This window comes from Myotis davidii, unplaced genomic scaffold, assembly GCF_000327345.1.
Source record: "Myotis davidii unplaced genomic scaffold, ASM32734v1 scaffold104, whole genome shotgun sequence".
NCBI lineage: Eukaryota > Metazoa > Chordata > Mammalia > Chiroptera > Vespertilionidae > Myotis > Myotis davidii.
Window position 1 is genome coordinate 1,373,878 of NW_006296625.1, and position 21,618 is coordinate 1,395,495.

At 41.5% G+C, this 21,618-nt stretch overlaps 1 protein-coding gene across 1 annotated transcript in view; it reads left to right on the forward strand.

Moving 5' to 3' along the window:
* KCNQ5 (potassium voltage-gated channel subfamily Q member 5) overlaps positions 1 to 21,618 on the forward strand; it is a 185,473-nt gene that overhangs the window by 77,474 nt on the left and 86,381 nt on the right. The window contains exons 5-6 of the mRNA XM_006772161.2: positions 7,966 to 8,076; positions 14,197 to 14,292. Of these exons, the coding sequence (XP_006772224.1) occupies positions 7,966 to 8,076; positions 14,197 to 14,292 (207 nt within the window). The remainder of the gene's footprint in view (positions 1 to 7,965; positions 8,077 to 14,196; positions 14,293 to 21,618) is intronic.

A 21,618-nucleotide genomic window follows, 5' to 3' on the forward strand; every position in this document is an offset into this window, starting at 1 on the left:
AAAAAAATTTATAACAGTTTTTATTGCAGTTATTTTTTATTACCTTTTTTCCTGTTATTATTTTTCTCCTCTTGATTTGCTTTAGATTTGTTCTGAAATAACTTAAGATCAGGTTTTCCTGAAGTAATTTTTTCTTGTAATAACCTGGTAAAGACCAGCTGATCCTCCTTCTATTTACTGCTATTCCTATGATGAAGATACTGTTTGGGGTGGAGTTTTTTAATAAAATAAGTGCAGTAGCATGTAGTATAAATATACTCTTGAGTAGCATCTGAATATAACCTCCACCTTGAAATTATTACTTTAGGCATGTAGAAGAATCCAATATCAGCCAGAGTTAGTCCTAGAATACATGCTGAATATCGTTAACAATCTGTCTCAAAGCAAACAATATGGAAGGTTCTGTGTATAATATAGTATACTGTGTACTCAACAGGTCGTACCACCTACAAAATCTAAGAATAAGAAATGGTACAGATTTGTGGAATGAACAAAAATACCTTTGCCCTTTTTAATGCCAGTTATAATTCTGAGAATCAACCCTCCTTACATTGGGTTTCCCAGGACAAAGTGTTTTCTACAACTTTTATGAGCTGTTGTTTTCTGCAGTGCTGGTACATTAAATAAGAGTTAACAAAAGTTTCCTACCACCAATGTATTACCTGATGGTATCAAAGCCTTACTTGCCGTGAGATAACCAACACACCAGTTCTAACTATTCAAGAATATTGCTAACCACCGAGTAAATACTGAAACATACATACCCCAGCCATACCCACCAAAGCACCCTGGCTGTTAGGAGCATCGACAAGTCCCAGGCCTACCTAATGGCATGCACTTATGAAGTACATTGGTCATAAGACTCTTTGGAGAAGTCTTTCCTGAGAACTCTGTTCCTTTTTTAATGTCATCTCACACATGGCTCTGGACACTTTTGCTCAGTATTATTCCATAACTATTGAGCACATGCTATATAGAAAATGACAAAGTAATAGTCAGGAGACCTGGGTTCCAGCCCCATCGTTATGATTTAGTGAAGGTGTGATACTAAGCAATCATTCAATATCTCCATAAAATGGCTATTATAATGTTACCCAAACATGAAGTTGCTGTGTGTGTTAAATCGGGGCATTTAAATGTGCTTTATCGAGCACTGGACAAATGTTAGTCACTCCTGTTGTTACATATTTGACCACAAGCCTGGTAGGAAAATATAGAATGCTAATGCCCTGAGCTACCTGCCGCAGCAGAACCCAAATTACATGATGCCACCACCACAGGAGCTTCTGATGTTTAAGGATTGAAAACCTTTCCGATCTACTAGTTCAAGGTGACCAAATTTCAAAATTAGCTGCACAGGTTCTGTGTACCCACTACCTGAAACCAGGTACTCAGGAGGTGACCCAAGGAAATGAGGAGAGGGAAAAGAGAAAAAGGAGAGGAGGGGAGGGGAGGAGAAAGGAGGGGAGAAAAATTGTCGACAAACTGTCAATAATAATCATCCTCCCTTAAAGGACCCCCTTGTGGAGAAACTATGCTATGAAAATGTACAACTAGTATATTCTTAACTTGCTCACATGAGTGAATTAGCTATAAACTAGTATTCTTAATTGTATCTTCCAAATCAGACCAATGAATTTTTGTTGATTTGTTGCTTGAAGGAAAGAAGAAAGGATTTATAACTCCTGGTCTGGAATTAATTCTCCTATTAAAAAAACAAACAACTAGCCTAACTGATGTCTAAATTATAATCTGGCCATAGCTTATGCCGTTTCATTTTTTAAAATCAGAATTTGCATTTATTTTGTAGTGTTATTCCTAAGGAAGAATTCTTGATTGCTAAACACACTAAGTACTCCCAATGCGCCTCAGGCTTTGCTAATGCAAATACAGCTTTATGCCAATATTTGCAACCCACAGGTTTTTCAGAAAATATCCTTTCTCACCTGGGTGACTGCAGTGGAGCATATGGAATATGAGGGCAAACATTTATCTGAGCTCTTCCTACCTGCCAAGTCACCTTCACATAAATGGTCCACCTGGGGAGGGGCGGTGGGGGGGAGGCAGCACGGACTGCCAGCCTTCCTGAGGCTGACAGGATGGAGCAGGGGCTGACGTCACTTCCTCTCAGGCCCCAAGCTGTCCCATCAGGCACAGCCTGAGGACACATCTGCCAGCCTCACCTCAGGCCATACAGGCTGGTTGGTGAATGACATCCTCTCACTTAAAATATTACTCTGACTGAAACTGCACTAAAAAGATACTGGAAATGTTTTAACTGTATCTTTTAATTTTTAAAAGTAAATTCAAAATTTTCATGACCATTTCTAATGATATTGTAAGCACCATGGTCAAAAGTCAATGAGCAGCCCTGGCTGTTCAGTGGTTAGAGTGCCAGCCTGCCCACCAAAGGGTTGCAGGTCCAATCCCCAGCCCTGGTTGAGGCAAATGAGGGAGCCAGTCCATGAGTCAGTCTCTCTCTCTCTCTCTCTCTCTACCCCCTCCCTCGGTCTCTCTTCCATTCTCTCTGAATATCAATGGAAAATATATCCTCCCATGAGGATTAACAACAACAACAAAAGTCAATGAGCAGTGTATAAAAAGATATACCACTATTAAAAGTTGGAATTTATTTATATCATCTCCCCTTGCCTGAAACAATAATGTGATTAATCTGTCATTTGTTTGGAGTATGTTATTTCTTTATTTAGCTTATTAAGAAACATGATCCTGTGTGGCATTGGCTAGCGAATTTATTATAATTCCCATGGCAAACCTATGCTAAATAAATAACTTGCGAAGAAAACAAAATGTCAGTGAGTAGGAATAAATAATAAGTGCATAAATAAATAGAGTAATAAATCTTTAAAATTTAATCTATCTAGCATATGTTAGCTAGCATATCTCTTATAAACCCTGGAAGTAGATCAAAAATGGAATTATGCCCAATATAGTGGATTTCCTCCAAGTGTGATTTTCTGCAATCCCCTGAAGTTCACGTACACCGCCTCCCAAGTTTCCCTTGAAACAAGCTGCCGTGCCAGGAGCTCCCTGAAGAGCTGGTGCCTTCGGGGTCCTGTGCAAGCCCACCTTCCTCTGACTTCAGAGCCACGCGAAAGGAATCATTACTGGGCCCAGCCACTGACAGATTCACAAGTTTTTGGGGAGACAGACATGGGTCTATTGTTCAGCATAAGGATGGGACAATAAGCATCAAAGGGGCTCTGCTGTCCAGTCCATGGGCAGAGGACACGCTGATAACCATTAGCAGAGCCTTCCAAGTGCTAGGATAAGAAACATAATGTAGTTGTTCTGTCCCAAGGAGACGCACTTGTACTTGGAGGACAGCTTGACCTGAAAGTCCAGAAAATCAGTGAACACCTATGCAAGCCTCATCCGAGGATGGTTTTACTGAATGCAGCCAGGCATTGCCTTAAAGAGTCAGCAGCTACATGGAATGGACGGGCCAGCATGAATTTATTGAGAAGGCTCACATATTTTTGTTGTACGTTTATCTTAGAAATGTCCTAATTTCATGTCTGCTGCTATCTCTCCATTCACATCAGAAGCTCAGTGGTCCCCTTTTAGCCACAGGAAGTGAAATGATATGCCCAGGAAACCCCTCACCAACCCCCTCCCTGGCTCAGACCCTTCTCAAACCTAGCCTGGCAATAAAAGGCCCCTATGTTTTCAACCAAGCAACACCCGAGAGATGTTGAAATTGGAGTGACTTTGAAACCGGAGTGGAGGAAGTTCCTGTGGCCAAGCTGCTGGCCATTCCAGTCTCCTGCACGTGATGAGACGTGATCATCCAGAAATCTGAACCAGAGTGCAGAGAAGGTGGGCAGAGTCTTTGCTGCCCCCAGAGGGACTCTAGGGTGCTACTCTCAGAGTTCACAACACTCTCTTCTCCCGCACAAACCACCCTGTAAGACTGAGGGCAACCCTCTGGGAATGAGTGAGCAGGCATTCCTCTACTCAGAAAGCAACACTGAGCACGTCATCACTTGGCCATGTCTCATTCTTCCAAGCTAGAGGCAGTGGTTTAAAACCCGCTCTCTAAGCACAGGGCCCAGGAGAATCATGCACATGTATTATGATAATGTAAAGCAAACTGTGAAATGTGACATTATTGCTGTGACCAAACTATGAAGTTTCTCCTTCAGTTTATTACAATTAATAAACGGCTGTAAAAGAATTAAGGTATTTTGTAGGAAAAGTGCAGTAGATTAAAATCTTTCCCATAGATTTAAGATTGGGAACCTGTAATAAAATTGAGCCAGATATTTTTTCTGCAAACCCAAGGAATCCCTTTGAGAGTCCCTTACTGATACTGTGGGTGGCATTTTACTAACTTGGTCACTGGGTCCCACTACAAAGTCCCTCTCTTCAACCTTGGATGGCCTTCCTCTGCTTCTGGTTGATTTGTACTTGATGCCTCTCACACCCTCACAGCCCAAGTCTTTTCCTCTGTTACATGCCTTTTCCTCCCCACAGGTAATCCAGTCATCTCCTTCACTGGGACTGAAGGGAACTGACTAGAACCTTCCAAGTCCTGCCCTCCACTCCCACTGTGTCCATCCACATTTCTTCCCCAGCGTGTAATAGGTGTCTTTTCACACTGCCAAGGCTAACCCTTCCAACGGTACCCTTGATTCTTTTTCCTCTGCCTCCTTGGGTACCTTACCCCATCATAAAACCATCACCCCTTCCCCCCTCAGTCTCATCCTCTCTGCAGACAGGTGCACATACACCCTGGAAAACCTCTCCTCAAGTCAGGGAGTTCTCGCCCTCCCTCCATTTGTCACCAATATTCTTGAAAGGATTCTCCATTGATTTACTAAATATTCATTGAGCTCCTTCTACTTTGTGGCAAGCATTGTGTTAGATATTAGGGAGCTAGCAAAGATTAAATGGTTCCTCCCTCTAGTAAAGGAAATAAGAGCCCTTCCACCAAAGAAAGAGACAGTGAACTACCACTAATGCCAAGTGCTCTTAAGAAACAAGGATCTGAAATTGACATGAACAGAGGTTCCATGATAGATGAAGTGGGCAGAGAAGGCCTCCCTGCTGTTGGGGTCTTTTGGAGAAGATCTGAAGGATGAGAAAGAACCTGGGAAAGAGGGCGGAGAAGAACAATTCTGGCTGAGGGAATAGGATGTGCAGAGGCCCTGAGGCAGAAATACACTGGCCTGTTTGAGCATCTGAAAGGACGCTGTGATTAAAGGGTAGTGAGCAAGGGGGAAATCAGGATGTTCTTGCGGAGGTAGGCAGAGACCTGAACATGTAGGCCATAGTTAGGAGCTTAGAATTTATTCTGAATTCAATAAGTAGCCACTGAAGGGTTTTTCGAAAACAACAAGAAAATGATACCCCTTGCAGGTGTGTGGAGAAGGAATTGGAAAGAGGCAAGAGCAAAGACAGAGCAATTAAGAGGCTGCAGTAGCAGCCTGCTCTACTGTGGTGGCAGTGAAGACAGAGTTAAGGACATGAGTATGCAATATCTTTGGGAGATAGAAACAATGGGTCTTGCTGACATATTCAGCAAGAGGAGTGAGGGAAGGAGCAATTAGGATGACTCTGAGGCTTCTGACATGAGCAACTGGGTAAATGGTGGTACTCTGAATTAGGATGAAAGGGGAAACATTTGGGGAGTAATGGGTTGGAAAGAAACAAGAGTTCTTTTAAACATGCTAAGTTTAAATGACTGTGCAACATCCAAAAAGAAAACAATCAAGTGCAGATTTGTGAACCTGGAGTTCAGAAGAGTGGTCTGGCCTGGAAGTATAAATTTGGTGTGTTCAGCGTTAACATAGTATTTAAATCCATGAGAGCATTTAAGATCACCTGGGAATGGGAGAGGAGGGTATGGAAGAGAAAGGAAAGTTAGAGGAAAATATAATTTTAAAAAACAGAAAAAGACCCAGAAACAACCCTCAAGAATCCAAGATTCAAGGGTTGACTAAATTAGGGGGAGCCACGTAAGAGGAGCCACCAAAGATATAAAGGGAAAACCAGAGAAGTGAGGAGAGGAGAGAGAGTCTAGGAAGGGGTGGTCAGCTGAATGGAATGCTTCTGAAAAGTCTGGCATCATGGAGTTTACCTCCCTCTACTGTTTCTGCCTCTAAAAATGTTAACCCTCCTTCAAAGCCCAGGTAAGATGACGTGACCACAGCAACCACTTAGTTAAAAATCACTAGTCTATCTCTGTATCAATATCTTTTCTCAGTCCTCATTCCCCTTGTTATCTATGAGCTGTGACATCAGGGATCACCTGGTCCTTTGTGAAACTCCTCTCCATTAAGTTTACATTTCTATTACTCACTTTTAGTTCTCCTGTTTTTTTAAAAAAAAAAATTCTTCTTTTATTTTACTTTCCCTTAAATGTCTGTGTTTCCTGAGGTGTCTTTGGGCCCCTTCTTTGAATGCTTTGCAATCTCCTTTATTCACAGAACTTCAATAATCACCTTGTGCCTGAATCCAAAACCCAAATCTCATGCCAACCCCAATAATCTCTCTCTCAAGACTCAAGCTTTCAATCTCAATTTCCTGCTCAGCATGTCTAGATCAGCATCACACTGACATTTTTAAAACCCTTTCTTGCAAAACCAAACTCTTCACCTTTGCTCCAAAGCTTTTTCTTCCTCATTATTATATTTTTATTTATGGTACAACTACCTTCCCCTTGAAATTGTCAAGCCCTTGTTCACTTAGTCTTCCCCTTCATCCCAGGCAGTCAATAAATGTATTCCTATTGAACTTCCTAAACACATCTCTTCCTCCTCCACTCCCATAGAGTCCCACTGCCACTGTTCCAGTCCCCTTGCCCTTCATTCTGCCAGATCTTGCAGAACCGCATAGGCACTGGAGAGGAGCTGAGACTGTTCTAAGGGGCATGGGAAGCCTCTGGGCAGTTGACCATGAGAGAGACAAAGGCACTCCCTGGTCTGGTTATTCTCCCCTTTCACTAATCCTCTTCAGACCTACCTGAACAACTGAACAACTTATGGTTTCCAGATCCTACCCTATTTCTTCTCATTACTGTACAGCTGGTCACCCTCACCCAGATCACCCTCTTTATCATTTCTGCCTCTCAAAATATTGGTCCTGTCCTGGCTAGTGTGGCTTAGTTGATGGAATGTCATCCCATGCACCAAAATGTTGCTGGTTCAATTCCCAGTCAGGGCACATGCCCAGGTTTCAGGCTCGATCCCCAGTAGGGGATATGCAGGAGGCAGCCCATTGATATGTCTCTCTCACATCAATGTTTCTCTCTCCTTCTCCCTTCCTCTCTCTCCAAAACATTATATATATATATATATATATATATACTACAAAAGACCCACCTCAGAACAAGGAAATAACACAGGCTGCCCAAGCTGGTAATCATCTGTTCTCTGAATTCCCATGGCAGATTAACTGTGCATCCATAATAATACCTGTCTTGCTTTTTTGTTTTAATGATTTTTGTGTGACATGTCTCCCCTCTTATGCCGTAAATATCTCTGGACAAGAACTATGTACCGCTTGTTTTTGTTCCACTACAAATCATAGCACGTACCTTGCATGCACCAGACCTTTAGGAAATGTCTTCCAAGGTAATAAATGAACAGCCATAATTGACATAAATTATTGTTTTGTGTACTGAATCAGTCCTAAATCCGCGGTGCTATCATTTCTGTATCACTGATGGTTATCCACTCACTTAAATAACCTTTCTTTGAATGCACTTAGAAAAGATGGAAAACTGTGTTATAAAGTAGGAACAAGTATGTAGGTTATTCCCTATCTTAAACAAAGAGAAGTTCTGTTATGCGTCATGGAAAATTAAAGCACAGTAATAAAATGAGCCAACAAGATTTGTTGAATACTGATTTAGTGGAAACGTTGCTTTGCCTCCTGTTCATAAGTCCTGACTTTCCTCTCACGTACTTAAGCTGCACGTTCTATTTATTTTGTTTTTAGATTACATTGACAACGATTGGCTATGGAGACAAAACTCCCCTAACTTGGCTGGGAAGATTGCTTTCTGCAGGCTTTGCGCTCCTTGGCATTTCTTTCTTTGCACTTCCTGCCGTGAGTATCTTCGCAAAAATAAAGCAGTTTAAATTCGATCTTAGAGGTTTGTTAGTATGAGCTTTCACAAATTGATATGCCCAGGAACATATCTATATCGTATACAAATATAATTTTTCTGATATAATGTTGAGTTTTCTACATATATCCATGTGGACAATGTATAAAATATCGTCTTCTCTTGGAGATGCTTAACCTGGGAGTTTTTATACCAGCTAGGTCTCTATGACCAAATAACAATTCAGATAGCATCACCTCTCAGTCCACATGCTACTAATACATTTAGAAGATTTGTGAAGACCGAAAGATTTCTTTTTAAACCGATGGTTCCAATTTGGTTTATACTGTGTGCTACTGAAGAGGAGGGTGTGCACAAGTGGAGTACTTACTTCTCCCAGTCCATTTGTGTGAAAATCATATGACCTTAAAGGGTTTTCATTATATCAGATGATTTATTCTCTGTGTCATCATCATTGATTTTTCATAATGAGCAGTTTCTGCATCTTATCAGAATGGAGAACACATTTATCTTCTCCCAAGTTTCTGATTATTTTCTCCTTAATGGATGAAGCTTGTCTTTCTGACCATTGTGTCTCCTCTTATTTCCTTAAAGGAAATTGGTCAAGATATTACAATCTGCCTCCATCCACAAGCTCTCACTTCTTTCATGTCACCCCTCATGGGGGGAACAGAGCCAACAAAAAGGAGTTTTTAAAGGAGTGGCAGCAGTCATGCTTAAGGAAAAATAGCCCCAGTTTCACTTCAGACATGAGCTGACTCATCACAGTCTCTGCCTAGCAGAGACCCAGGGCACCCCTCCAAGGGAAGCCAGGGGAGTGGGGATTTTCAACACCATGGCCTTGAGCTCATGGGCTCCTTCTGTGCCTGTGAACCAGCGCAGAGGGGCTTGTCCTTCCCATGGCCACTGCCAACTCCAGATCGCCCAGCTGGTTCTGCGCAGACCACACAGAGTCACAGAGTAGACACTGGAAGACCATGCAGAAGCTTGAGCAGGAGACCTCACTTTGAATTCTAGTTTTGTCAGGAACGACCTCTGTGACTGTTCCAGTTCTCTAGGGCTGCTGTAAGAGAGCATCACAGACTGGGTGGTTTAATCAGCAGAAATGCATCATCTCACAGTTCTGGAGGCTAGAAGTCCAGAATCAAAAAGATGGCCACATTGGTTCTTTTTGAGGGCAGGAGAGAAGAATGCTGGCCTCTCCTTGGTTTGTGGATAGCCATCTTCTCCCTGAGTCTTTACATTGTCTTTCTCCCTACATCTCTGTCCCAATCTTTTAAGAACGCCAGTCTTACTGAATAAGGACCCACCCCAATGACCTCATTGTAACCTGATTACCTCTGAAAAGACCTTGTCTCCAAACAGAGTCAGCATCTGAAATAGTAGGGATTAGGTTTCCAACATATGAATTTTGGAGGGAAGCCATTCTGCCCATAGCAATAACCTTGAGTACATTTATTCATCTATATAATGGAGAAAGAATTATTATACCCTGAGAAATTTTGTGAAGACCTATGTGATAACGTCAGTCCAGTGCTTTTCATAAAAAAAAAAAATTTCCTATATGAATCCAGATGAATGTTTCCTGTTGTGAAATGAAAAAAAAAAAAATCAAGGAGAGTAAAAACAGCATCTGACTTATCCAGAGTCAACTTACCTGTTTACCTCAACAGTTTAGAGCAGAGCAACAATTTGCTCAATAATCAGATTTCCGACAGGAAAAACCTGTAAATAAAATGCAGTCTTGGGCTTTTTCCCCAAAATAATGGCACAAAATGCCTGCTGCTTTTGTGTTTATACTTGACCTGGGGCCACATGTGTAACAACTCTGATCCAGTGAAAACCTACAAATACGGAAGTGGGCAACTTCTGTGCTGTTAGAATCAACAACAGTGTATGTGCTGTCCTCATCAGCGAGCCTCTTAAGAGCTACGCATGAACTTTTCTTAACTTAGAGGAAAACTTGATAGTTTCACAATTCCTTGAAGATTATAAACAGCAAATGAAAAGGTAGGCTGCTAGAACAAACAGGAAGAGATGGTGAAAGACTAACAAGGGAAGGAATAGAAAATCTGTAGGAAGCAAGCAGACCTAAGTGTTCCAATTGTAAAAAGACCAGGGCCCAATTAGTGTTAGGGTCACCACACCTCCAGGACCTGGTTGCATCTGTCAGAGAGATAGCAGGTCCCCAACATGAAACTCTGAGCTATGTCTCTTTGGTCATCAACATCAACATTGATCAGCTGTCTCCTGCACACCCCTACTGAGGATCTAGCCCGAAACCGGGGCATGTGCCCTGACTGGAATCCAACCGCTGACTCCAACCGGTGACCTCTTGGTGCATTGGTCCATTCTCAACCACTGAACCACACCAGCCAGGATCTTATATATTTAATGAAAGACTAAATTGTTCATATATACCTTAAAAAAAAACAAGGTGACTGGAATTGCCACTATGTCTATGCACTCACTGGCCAACATGTTGTCTGAGATTTAGGATAGTGCATTGGCATTTTGCTATGAAAGTTAGAGGTGGATTGTGGGCCACCACTGTTTGGGGTTTCTCCCACCCAGGAAACCTGAGGACAAAGAAAGAGAAGAGCCTTTTCTTATCTTCCCCTCAAAGCTGAAGGACTCTCCTGCACATCACAGAGGCATACAGGTCAGCCTCTCCAAGCTCCTCTGGGAGGTTACTTTGCCTGAGGCCCACTGCCTCCCGGGGCTAACAGGCTAAGGAGCTCGCAGGGGCAGCCCCAGCTTCACCATCACCCTGAGGAACAGGGCTTCCTACCCATCAGGGCACGCCCTTCCCTCCTTCAAGGAGTGGCTTTCAGTCTAGTCTGTTCACCATGTGTGGGGTACAAGTTGGGCTCATTTAATCTGGAAGATAACAGGGATAAATATTTTTAAATGTCTACCAAAACATCTTTTCTTGCCACTTAGTATATGTATCACCTCTTGGCACAATACTAAAACTCAAAACCTAAAAATGTAAGTTATGTGATATGAGAAAATGAATTAAAACAAAACTCAATTTCTAAGAAGGTGTATTTGTTGGTGTCAATAGTTGAAGAGAAGGCACACAAATTATATATACATATGTAGGTTACATGTGAGTATACATATAAACTTACATTAATATATATACATAATAGACTTTAACACACTTCCAGTTAGGTTCACTATGTTGTAGCCTCAGGGACGCAGAAGAAGACTGGAATGGAGCCATCATGAGATGATCAGCAGACCTGGTTTAATAATAGTTGTAATGTATAGTCTGGCACAAGAGATGGGAACAAACGTTTACTATTAATGTTTCTAAGCAATACCAATAAGATTTTCAGCACATTTTAGTTTGTTTGGCAGATGTTAAGTCTGTGATTTGTAGGGCCTATTTTCATTTTTCAAGAGGGATTTAACTCTGAACCTCATACCCCCATACGAAGTGCTCCAAAATGGTAGCTATTGCTGTTAATGCAATTATCTACAAAATCAGAATTAGGCTGCATATGAGTGGTTTATATATAATACATAGTATAAATATGTGCTATAAGTTCAAATGCTTACATATTTATACTTCATGAAAATTGACATCAAAAGGAAAATAACTAGCCCTAACCGGTTTGGCTCAGTGGATAGAGCATCAACCTGTGGACTGAAGGGTCCCAGGTTCGATTCCGGTCAAGGGCATGTTGTGGACACATCCCCAGTAGGGGGTGTGCAGGAGGCAGCTGATCGATGTTTCTCTCTCATCAATGTTTCTAACTCTCTATCCCTCTCCCTTCCTCTCTGTAAAAAATCAATACAATATATATTTTCAAAAAAGGAAAATAACTAAATCTTTCCTAACTGATTTTAAATAGCAGAAAAAAATTAAAAGTTAGGATTAACTATAGTTGACCTGGATTTGAAAATGGAGGGCCATTTTTATAACCTCTAATGAAGGGAAATGTTTAAATCTAAAATCAAGGCTATATAGTCCCGGTTTTTATCAAGTTTAGTTTGTGCAATCACAAGCTATATGAGATGAAGATCTTAGCAAGAGACAGTCTCTGAAAAAGAAATGGAAAACAGAACCTATGACATAATTTCTAATTTTATGATAGTCATTTACTCTAGCTAATAATAGAGTTGATCATTGCTCATTAATAGTATTATATAACTCTATTTTAAACATGCAGTCGTCCCCCCTTTTCTGAGGTTTCACTTTCTGTGGTTTCAGTTACCAATGGTCAATCTTGATTGGAAAACATTAAATGGAAAATTCCAGAAATAAACAAGTCATAGTTTTAAATTGCATGCCGTTCTGAGTAGTGTAATGAAATCTCCTGTCCTCGTGCTTCGTCCTGCCTGGGACTTTGTCCAGCGTATCCATGCTGTAAACCTTATCCCACCCATTAGTCACTTAGTCATCTCTGTTATCAAACCAGTTATCAGACACAGAAAGACCACACTCACATAACTTATATTACAGTGTACCGTTACAATTGTTTTATTTTATTACTGTTGTTGTTAATCTCTTACTGTGCCTAATTTATGAATTAAACTTTATCGTAGGTATGTGTGAATAGAAAAAACAGTACATACAGGCTTCGGTACTATCTGTGGTTTTAGGCATCTACTGGGGGTCTTGGAACATATCCCCATGAATAACTGGGAGGACCACGATGATCACATTACTTATTATCTGGTTATTGTCACAGATGTGCCCAGAATTGTGGCTTCTCAAGATAAGAAGGAAGGTTCAAGGTTATCTAGAGTGCAAACATATCTTAGCCAAGTCTCATCCCTCTGAGACTTACCACCTCCTAAAGAAGAGAAACCCACCACCTCCCAGGCAGCCAATACCATCTTGGAGCTTCTTTGAAGAAATAAAGAAAAGAAAAACAACCATTCCTTATCTGTGGTGAATACTGACATAGCGCTTATCAGATACCCATCTCTCACCAAAGGGTTAGGCTCCTTGAAGTTTAATAAAAAGCTAATAATTTATAGCTAGCAAGTAACATCCACAGACTTGAAAGCAGTGATGCTCCATGTCCCATGGCAATAAACTGGAGACTTACAAAGCCCGGAGCCTGGATTTAGCAAGCTCTGAAAGCCAGCACGGGGCTGACACACGGCATCTTGAGTCCACAGTGTTAGACCAAAGCAAAGTGAGAAGAGGGGAGCATTTCAAAGAGCCAGAACTTTGGCAGATGGAGATGATACACAAGCAAGCCAGGCCAAAAATTAACATAAACATAAGAGGGACATACTAATCTTACCAACCCCAACATCTGAATAGGTGAGCCAAGACCAAAAAGTAAGGAATGCCAAAAGTGTGAGATTAAAACTCAGAGAAACAGGAATGTGCTTTGCAATAATAACCCATGTTCTTGTCTTTATTGTACAAACAGGCAAAATGGAAAACCTCCTACGTCTTGAAAACTGAGTGTTTGTTTGTCTCACCTGAAAAACTGTCCTCCCCTCCCCTTTCACTTTATTTTGGTAGGTGTAGACTTATAACATTATGAGAACTAAATGGGGACAGATTTTAAACATTCTCCACACACACACCCCATTTCACAAATAGAAAATTCAGTTATTTCACCGAAGTGCTAGAAACACTCCCATGTCCACAGCAGCAAGACTTTAACTCTTCCAAATTTCATATCCACCTCTATTCAAAAGCAAAATTCACGCCCTCCACATTCCACCACTGGGTAGGACCATTTACTCTAACTTAGGCAGAAAGAAATGTTAGAGAGGGCACACAAAAGACATTTTTTAATGGTGATTTTTATTTGTAATTAGAGTGCCTCTACCATATCATAAGAGACAATTACTGGCAATGCCTGGTTGATTTACTAAAGAATGGAAGTTATTATATTTCTAGGCAGTCTTGCCCAACAACTCGCCATTGGCCACTGGTATTATAATAGAAGTGAATAGTGTTTGTGTTAATAAGTTTGTTTTAATATTTCTGGACAGGTTGCATACATACTGTGTCTTTTCTCGGCCTCTTTTTAGAAGTTGTGTTTTTGTGTGTGTGTTTTAATTTTTAAGAGTGCTATTGGGGAAAAAAAAAACTTGAGTGTTATTTTTGTGTTTTGTTCCAGGGCATTCTTGGCTCAGGTTTTGCATTAAAAGTACAAGAACAGCACCGCCAGAAACACTTTGAGAAAAGAAGGAACCCAGCTGCCAACCTCATTCAGGTAAATGTCAATGTAATAGGTAGATGGCAACATCTGTCTTCATAAGTGCTTGCTGTGTCATTTTCCAATCTCTGTGCTCCATTGCTTTCAAGCTACTGTTTTGGGGTGTGTGTGTGTGTGTGTGTGTGTGTGTGTGTGTGTGTGTGTGTTTAATGAAGCTGAACTTAACGTACAGTATTAGATTTGAGCAAGTGCCGCCCATCCCAAACAGAAAAATAATATATATTTTCAGTAAATGGTCCATGTGTTGTTCGGGTTAATTAGCCGTGCCAGCAAGGCCATGTAGAGGTTAGCAGCTGTGTTGCTCCTGGAATAACCTAATATGTCTTATAAATTACTTGGTGACATATAATTGATCATTAAGTGATGGAGCAGAACATGGATTTGTTCCCTGCATTACAAGTACTTTCTCCAGCCGAATGGATGCCACTGATCTGCAGAACAATGTATTTGTTTAGAATGTCAAGGGTTAGTACCTGTACGATCATTTTCAATGCCATCTAGAGCAATTACTTGAAATAGTTATTTTTAAGAGCTGGTGGGATTATGGAATACATAAGTGTTTGAGAATGTGAAAATCATTAGCATATTATTTGAAAGCTAACTCATAACAATATATAGTTTAACTTTGTGTGTGTGTGTGTGTGTGTGTGTGTGTGTAACTCAGGATTTGCTTCAGTACTAAAAGAAACCCTCATCCTTCGCCATCCATATCTTTTGGGCATAGCACCATCCTAGAACCAAGTTGTTTAAGAATCACAAAATATACTTTTTATAGATCCACAAGATGGATTTGGTATTGAATTATGGACACAATGATTATACAATCTAGTTTCCTCCCTCCTTGCCAGCCAGTGGGAGGTCCAGAACTCCTAACTAAGGGGTTTGGGCTGGTGAGCTGAGGTGCTAGGAGACTTGTCTTCATGCCGGAGTAACATGCACATTGTTTTCATTTAGATTGTGGGTTTAAGTGGGTGGGTGGCGGGATGGGGGAACCATTACACGACCCTACCCTTAGCCTTTCCCTGTGGCCATGATATGAAGTACCGCCAACAGAAATGGACCACGAGGAAAAAGTGGGTGAGCGTGGCTCAGTTACATTATGAAAGAGATCTTTGTTTTGTATCTGATGATTAAATGAGGATATTAATTTTTAAGTCAAGCTATTCTGCAACTATTGACAAGGAAATTGGCCATTGGGCATGACTCCTAATATGAACCACTGAGAGTCTCTATTTTTTTAAGAATGTCTAGGTTTTAAAAGAGCACTAAAGATAAAGTAAGCTTTGTTTGCTTGAAGGAAAAAAATCCCTAAGTGGTAGGAGTTTAAGATCTAAAGCCAAATGATGACAGAGGTGTCACAGACTCTAGTGAACGCACAGCTGCCCCCAGCACTGATAGCCCTCCATCATCTGATTCTTCTCAACTCGTTGTGAAGGCATCTCCATACTTCAAAAGAACTTCTCCTTACTGTTTTTATCTCTTCATTATCCTTGCGTCTATTTCTTCTTTTTTAATTTCAGAACAATGTTTTCCAATCTGTGAATATAGAAGTTATTTCATAGATTCCTTGTGATGACATAGAGCTGTGCTGCCCAGTGCAGTGACCACGAGCTGTATGTGCTATTTAAGTTTAGAAAGCCAATCCCTCAATGACACTAGCCACATTCCAAGTGTGCGATAACCATACGTGACTATTGGCCATTGTATTGCACAAGGCAGATACCAAGACGAATAGGAGGACCTTTCCTAATCTAACTTATCATTATCAACCACCAAATTGTGCAGAAACAATTTCCAACTGCACTTGAAAATAGACTACCACTCCTGCAGCAAATCATTGGACCAAAGACCAAAGACATAAAGACATTTATGTCTCCACAGCCATAGCAAGGCAAGGCCTTCCTCTTACATGGATGAGAGGCTGACTGAACAGTTTTGCCTGAAGACCTAAAAGTATATTTTATGGAATTCTGTTATGTAAACATTGTGATCAATAATTGAACTTGTACAAATGTTGGGTAGCACTAGAGCGAAACCACTAATATTTCGTTTACTTAGAACTTTAGCTCATGTGTTGTTCTGAACAAAACAAACAAAAACAAGACTGTAGCCCTAGCTATAGAGTGTAACCCCGTGGACTGAAGGGTCCCAGGTTCAATTCTGGTCAAGGGCATGTACCTTGGTTGCAGGCTCTATCCCCAGCCCTGGGTGTATACAGGAGGCAACAAATCTACGTGTCTCTCTCACATCAATATCTCTCTCCCTTTCCCTCTCCCTCTCCCTCTCTTCCTCTCCTTCTCCCTCTCTCCCTCTCCCTTCCACTCTCTCCAAAAACCAATGGAAAAGTATCCTTGAGTGAGGATAAATGAAAGGCTTAAACCTTCATCAGTGTGGCTTGGTTGGTTGGAAAATTGTCCCATGCACCAAAGGATAGAGGGTTTGATTCCCCATCAGGACACACACCTGAGTTGCAGGTTCAATTCCCAATCGGGGGCACGTGTGGGAGACAATGGATCAATGTTTCTCTCTCACATTGATATCTCTCTCTCTATCTCTATCTCTCTCTCTCCCTCCCTCCCTCCCTCCTTCCCTCCCTTCAATCTCAATCTCTTCTTCTCCCCTCCCTCTCAATCTCAATCTCTCCCTCCTCCCCCTCTGCCCTCTCCCTTTCTCTCTTTCTAGAATCAATGGAAACATATCCTCAGGTGAGGATTAAAAGGGAAAGGGGAAAAAAAGACTTGAAACACTCAAGAACACTTTAAAATCTAATCATAGTTTCAGTAATCAAAGTAGGATCTACTAATTTAAAAAGCAATTGTTTCCCCATCCAAATGCTATTAATTTATTTATTAGCCATAAGAATAATAATATAATTAAATGTATTCACTGTTCTTTCTTGATGGCCCTTAGCCAGACAGAATTCAGGGCTTTAAACCTTGGTTATATATATTAGAAATTTATTTTCAAGGATGCACTAGATTGAAAAGCAAGCATCATTTGCTGATCCATTTATTTTCTTACCCAATAAACCTGCCTTGGTTTGCTGAACACACAAGGCATCAAGCTCAAGAGCAATCTCATTAGTGTTAAGCCAGAGCAACTATCTTTCTAAAAGGGCACTGAAATGCCCAAATTGCCTTGTCATTTGGTTGGCGAGGCAACTAAATTAACCAGCATTTCCGGGTTTTAGGGAAAAGTTTAAAAACCACCCCTGCAGCTTTGCAGCAAATTTAGCTGTGTTAATATCTTTGCATGATTCATTTAAATTAACTTTTTATTTCAAATGTAGCAATCTGGGAAAATAAATCAGCTCTCACCAACATTTTGAATACCTGCCCAAATGTCACAACTTTTAATAATACCTAAGACTTGTGATGTGCTTTTTAGTTGGCAGAATGTTTCTATACATTAAGTCACTTGATCTTAAGGGCAAGCCTAGGAAGAGCTAGGACTCTAATCCCTGGTGTCTGAACTTGAATCCATTACTCCTTTCAAAGAGCAGCAGTTGCATCATCACATATGTATTTACTACTGACCCAGTGCATGGATCTGTACACATTGAAAGAAAATTAATTAGAAGGTGGCTGGCGGGGCAGGACTGGGCGAGATGGGCCGGACACGCCCTGGAGTCAACCTTCCATGGTCCCTCCCCAGTGTCTGCACAGTGAGCGGGGTCCCTCTGGCAGGTGGAGTCCCTCGGCCTGGCCTGCAGAGATCAGGCCGAAACTGGCTCTTTGACATCCCCCGAGGGGTCCCAGAATGCGAGATGGCACTCTGCAAAGTTGCTGTGGTACAGAGTGTGGAACGCAAACACAAGTGTGCAGTATACCAGATTCAGGGCCAGTAGTGCCCCAGCAATGATATAACCCATGGCCAAAGGTGGAATTGCACGGCCCTGTGAGGAATTGGGCTCCCTCCTCTCTGGTTTCAGGGTGCGTCACCCAAGAACCTCCGCTGCCAAGTCACTGCAGCTCGGAAGCTCCTGCATTGAGTGTCTTCCCCCTGGTGGTCAGTGCATGTCATAGCGACCAGTCAGACAGTCAGACATTTAGTATATTAGCCTTTTATATATATATAGGTTATGGAAGCCTTGAGATTAGCATTTAAAGGTACTTCAAAGTCCTATGTTACAGGTTCACTTCTGGAGAGATTAGGCCAGTTCAGGTGAAACCAAGATGCTTTCATGGAAACAGAAATGGGGAAATTAAGTGAAAGTTTATGAAATAATGCTGAATGATGGGCTTATTTTCTTGAAAGGAAGAGATTAGAAGATGCTGCTATGGAGAAGCTAACTGGCCCAAAAAGAAAAAGAAAGAAAAATTCATCTATTATCTATCTAGGAACTGTGGCTTTAACTAATAAAATAACTGAGTTTGCACCCAGTTACCTTAGAGTGAGGCCACCAGTCAATAAACTCAAACCACTTATATGGAGCTTATATATCTTTTTAGTGCTTCAGTCATAAATAAGAACAGATTTAGAAAAACATCATAGTCATGAAAAATGTGACAGAAGAATAAAATAAAGCAAAGAAGAGATAAAGTTGTGGAAATCTCCTAGAAAGAAGAATGAAAACAGAGATGGAAAATTGGATGACCCTTCCAGGGGTATATCAAAGTAATGAGTATCTCAAAAAAAGAGTACAGGAAAACTAAGGGGAGGATATTGTATTATTACTAGAGGTCTGGTGCACGAATTTGTGCATGGGTGGGGTCCCTCAGCCTTGCCTGCGATCCGGGCCAATTGGGGCCATCTTGCCCAGTTCTGATTGGGGCCAGTGGGGGCCAGCCAGCAAGGGGAGGGACCACAGGAGGGCTCCAGGGCATGCCCGGCCTTCTTGCCCAATTTTGATCCACCAGACACCAGCAGCAAGCTAACCTACTGAGCAGAGCCCTGCCCCCTGGTGGTCAGTGCACATCATAGCAACTGGTCTACCGGTCAACTGAACAGTCAACCAATTGGTCGGACATTTAGCATATTAGGCTTTTTTATATAGGATTCTCTGAAACTGAGTGGCCACAATAAGATGGCCCACCAAGTGCCCAGCCCTATGATAAGAAAACTTCACACTGAGGACATCATAGTGAAATATTACTTGCAAAAATGGGGAATTCTAAGTGCCTTCTGGTCATGACATATCCAAAAGTTCAAGAATCAGGATTGTGTTGAATTTCTCATGAATACCGCTAACAATAAAAAACAGTGGAACAATACTTTTAAAGTTATGGAACAATCATTTCCAACATAGAATTCTATACTCAGCCAAACTATTCATTGAATGTATGAGTAAGATACAGACATTTTTAGACCTCAAAACTTTACCTTTCAAATATGTTATATATATATATATCTCACATATTTTCCCATTCATCCGTTGATGGACACTCTTAGGTTGTTTAGGTTGTTTCCATGTCGTGGCTACTTGTGAATAATGCTGCAATGAATATAGGTAACTAATTGTCTTTCTCTTACAGCTTTTAAGATTCTCTCTTTGTCTTTACCATCATTTTAATTATGATGTGTATTGATGTGGGCCTCTTTAGGTCCATCTAGTTTGGGACTCTCTGCATTTCCTGAACTTTGTCTTTATCCTTCACTGGGTTAGGGAAGTTTGGGTTCATTATTTCTTCAAATAAGTTCTCAATCTCTTGCTCTCTCTTTTTTTTTCTGGTACCCCTATGAGGCAGATGCTTCATGTTGTCCCAGAGGTTTCTTAAACTATCCCTATTTTTCTTGTCACTGCTCTGATTAGGTGTCTTTTTATTTTTGATATATTTTTATTGATTTCCAAGAAGGGAGAGGGAGAGAGAGAGAAACATCAGTGATGAAAGAGAATCATTGATAGCCACTTCCTGCATGCCCCACACTGGAGATCAAGCCTGCAACTTGGGCATATGCCCTGACCAGAAATCAAACCATGACCTCCTGGTACATAGATCATTGCTCAACCACTGAGCCACACTGGCCAGGCATGAGTAGGTGTTTTTTCCTATCTTGTCTTCCAAATCTCTAATTCAGTCCCTGCTTCATCCAACCTACTGTTTATTCCTTACAGTGTATTCCTTTTTTAACATATCTTTTATTGTTGATAGTATTACAGATCTCTCTTGTCCCCTTTCCCCCATTATGCCATGTTACCCAGTGTATTCTTTATTTTAGATATTCCATTCTTCATTTCTGACCAGTCCTTTTTTGTGATTTCTAGTCCTTTTTCATGGTGTTGAGCATCCTTATAATCTTTACTCTGACCTCTATATCTGATAAATTGCTTGCCTTCATTTATTTAGCTCTTCTTCTGGAGAATGCTCTTGTTCTTTTCCTAACATATTTAACTAATGGAATTTTAGAGTTCTTATGAAGAACTCAGAAATGTATTCATAATCTATATATATAAAAAACCAGCGACCATAACAACTGTAACGACCGGTTGCTATGACACCCGCTGTGGCCAGTGAACCGGCCTGATCGGGGGTAGGACTGGCCAGCCAACCTCGTGGCCCCTCCCTCCTGCTGGCCCACCCCTGATTGGACTCTCAGCCAGCCTGTCCCTGATTGGCCCTGATTGGGGAGGGCCAGCTGGCCAGCCTCCCACCTGCTCCTCCTCCCAACAGGCCCAGCCCCAATCCACCCTGATTGGGGCCAGGCTTGCCGGATCCCACCCATGCACGAATTCATGCACTGGGCCGCTAGTAGGTACATAAAAGCAACATGAAAGAAAAAGTCATGCTATGTCACATTGCTGAACTAGAAACAATAGTTACAGGGTTATAATAAAGCAAACACTAAATAGTAACAACTAAAAATTGTTGTTAGAATGAGAAGAAGGGAAGAGAGTGTGTAGGTGGGATGTCATTATTTTTCATGATAAGAAGTTAATTGATAGTGCCTAAAACTCAAAAATCAAGAAATGTAGAGAAGATGGCGGCGATATAGGCAGATGCGTCCCAGGTCGTGTCCCGGAGCAAATGGAGTGAGCAGCTGAAACTAATAACACCCACCCCGAATTGGCAAAAGTGCTCAGCTGGTGAGACGGTTTGCAGCCGGGAAGGGCAGAACTCCCCTGGAAAGGTAAAAAAAACCCCAGGGATTTGGGCAGGAAAGGTTGCCAGACCTCTGAGCCCAGAGGGTCGGAGGGAGACCACGTGGCAAACAGCCACGTCCCTTGGGACAGGCACAGCCCCTGACTGGGGAAAGGAGATCCGCGGGATTCCTGGCACCGCCGGGGGATTTGAGAGCTGGGTTCTGTGATCACGGAGGACTGAGCCTAAAGGGGGCAGCCTGAAGAGCTGACCTGACCATGCAGTGCCCGTCATTGAAGAGATT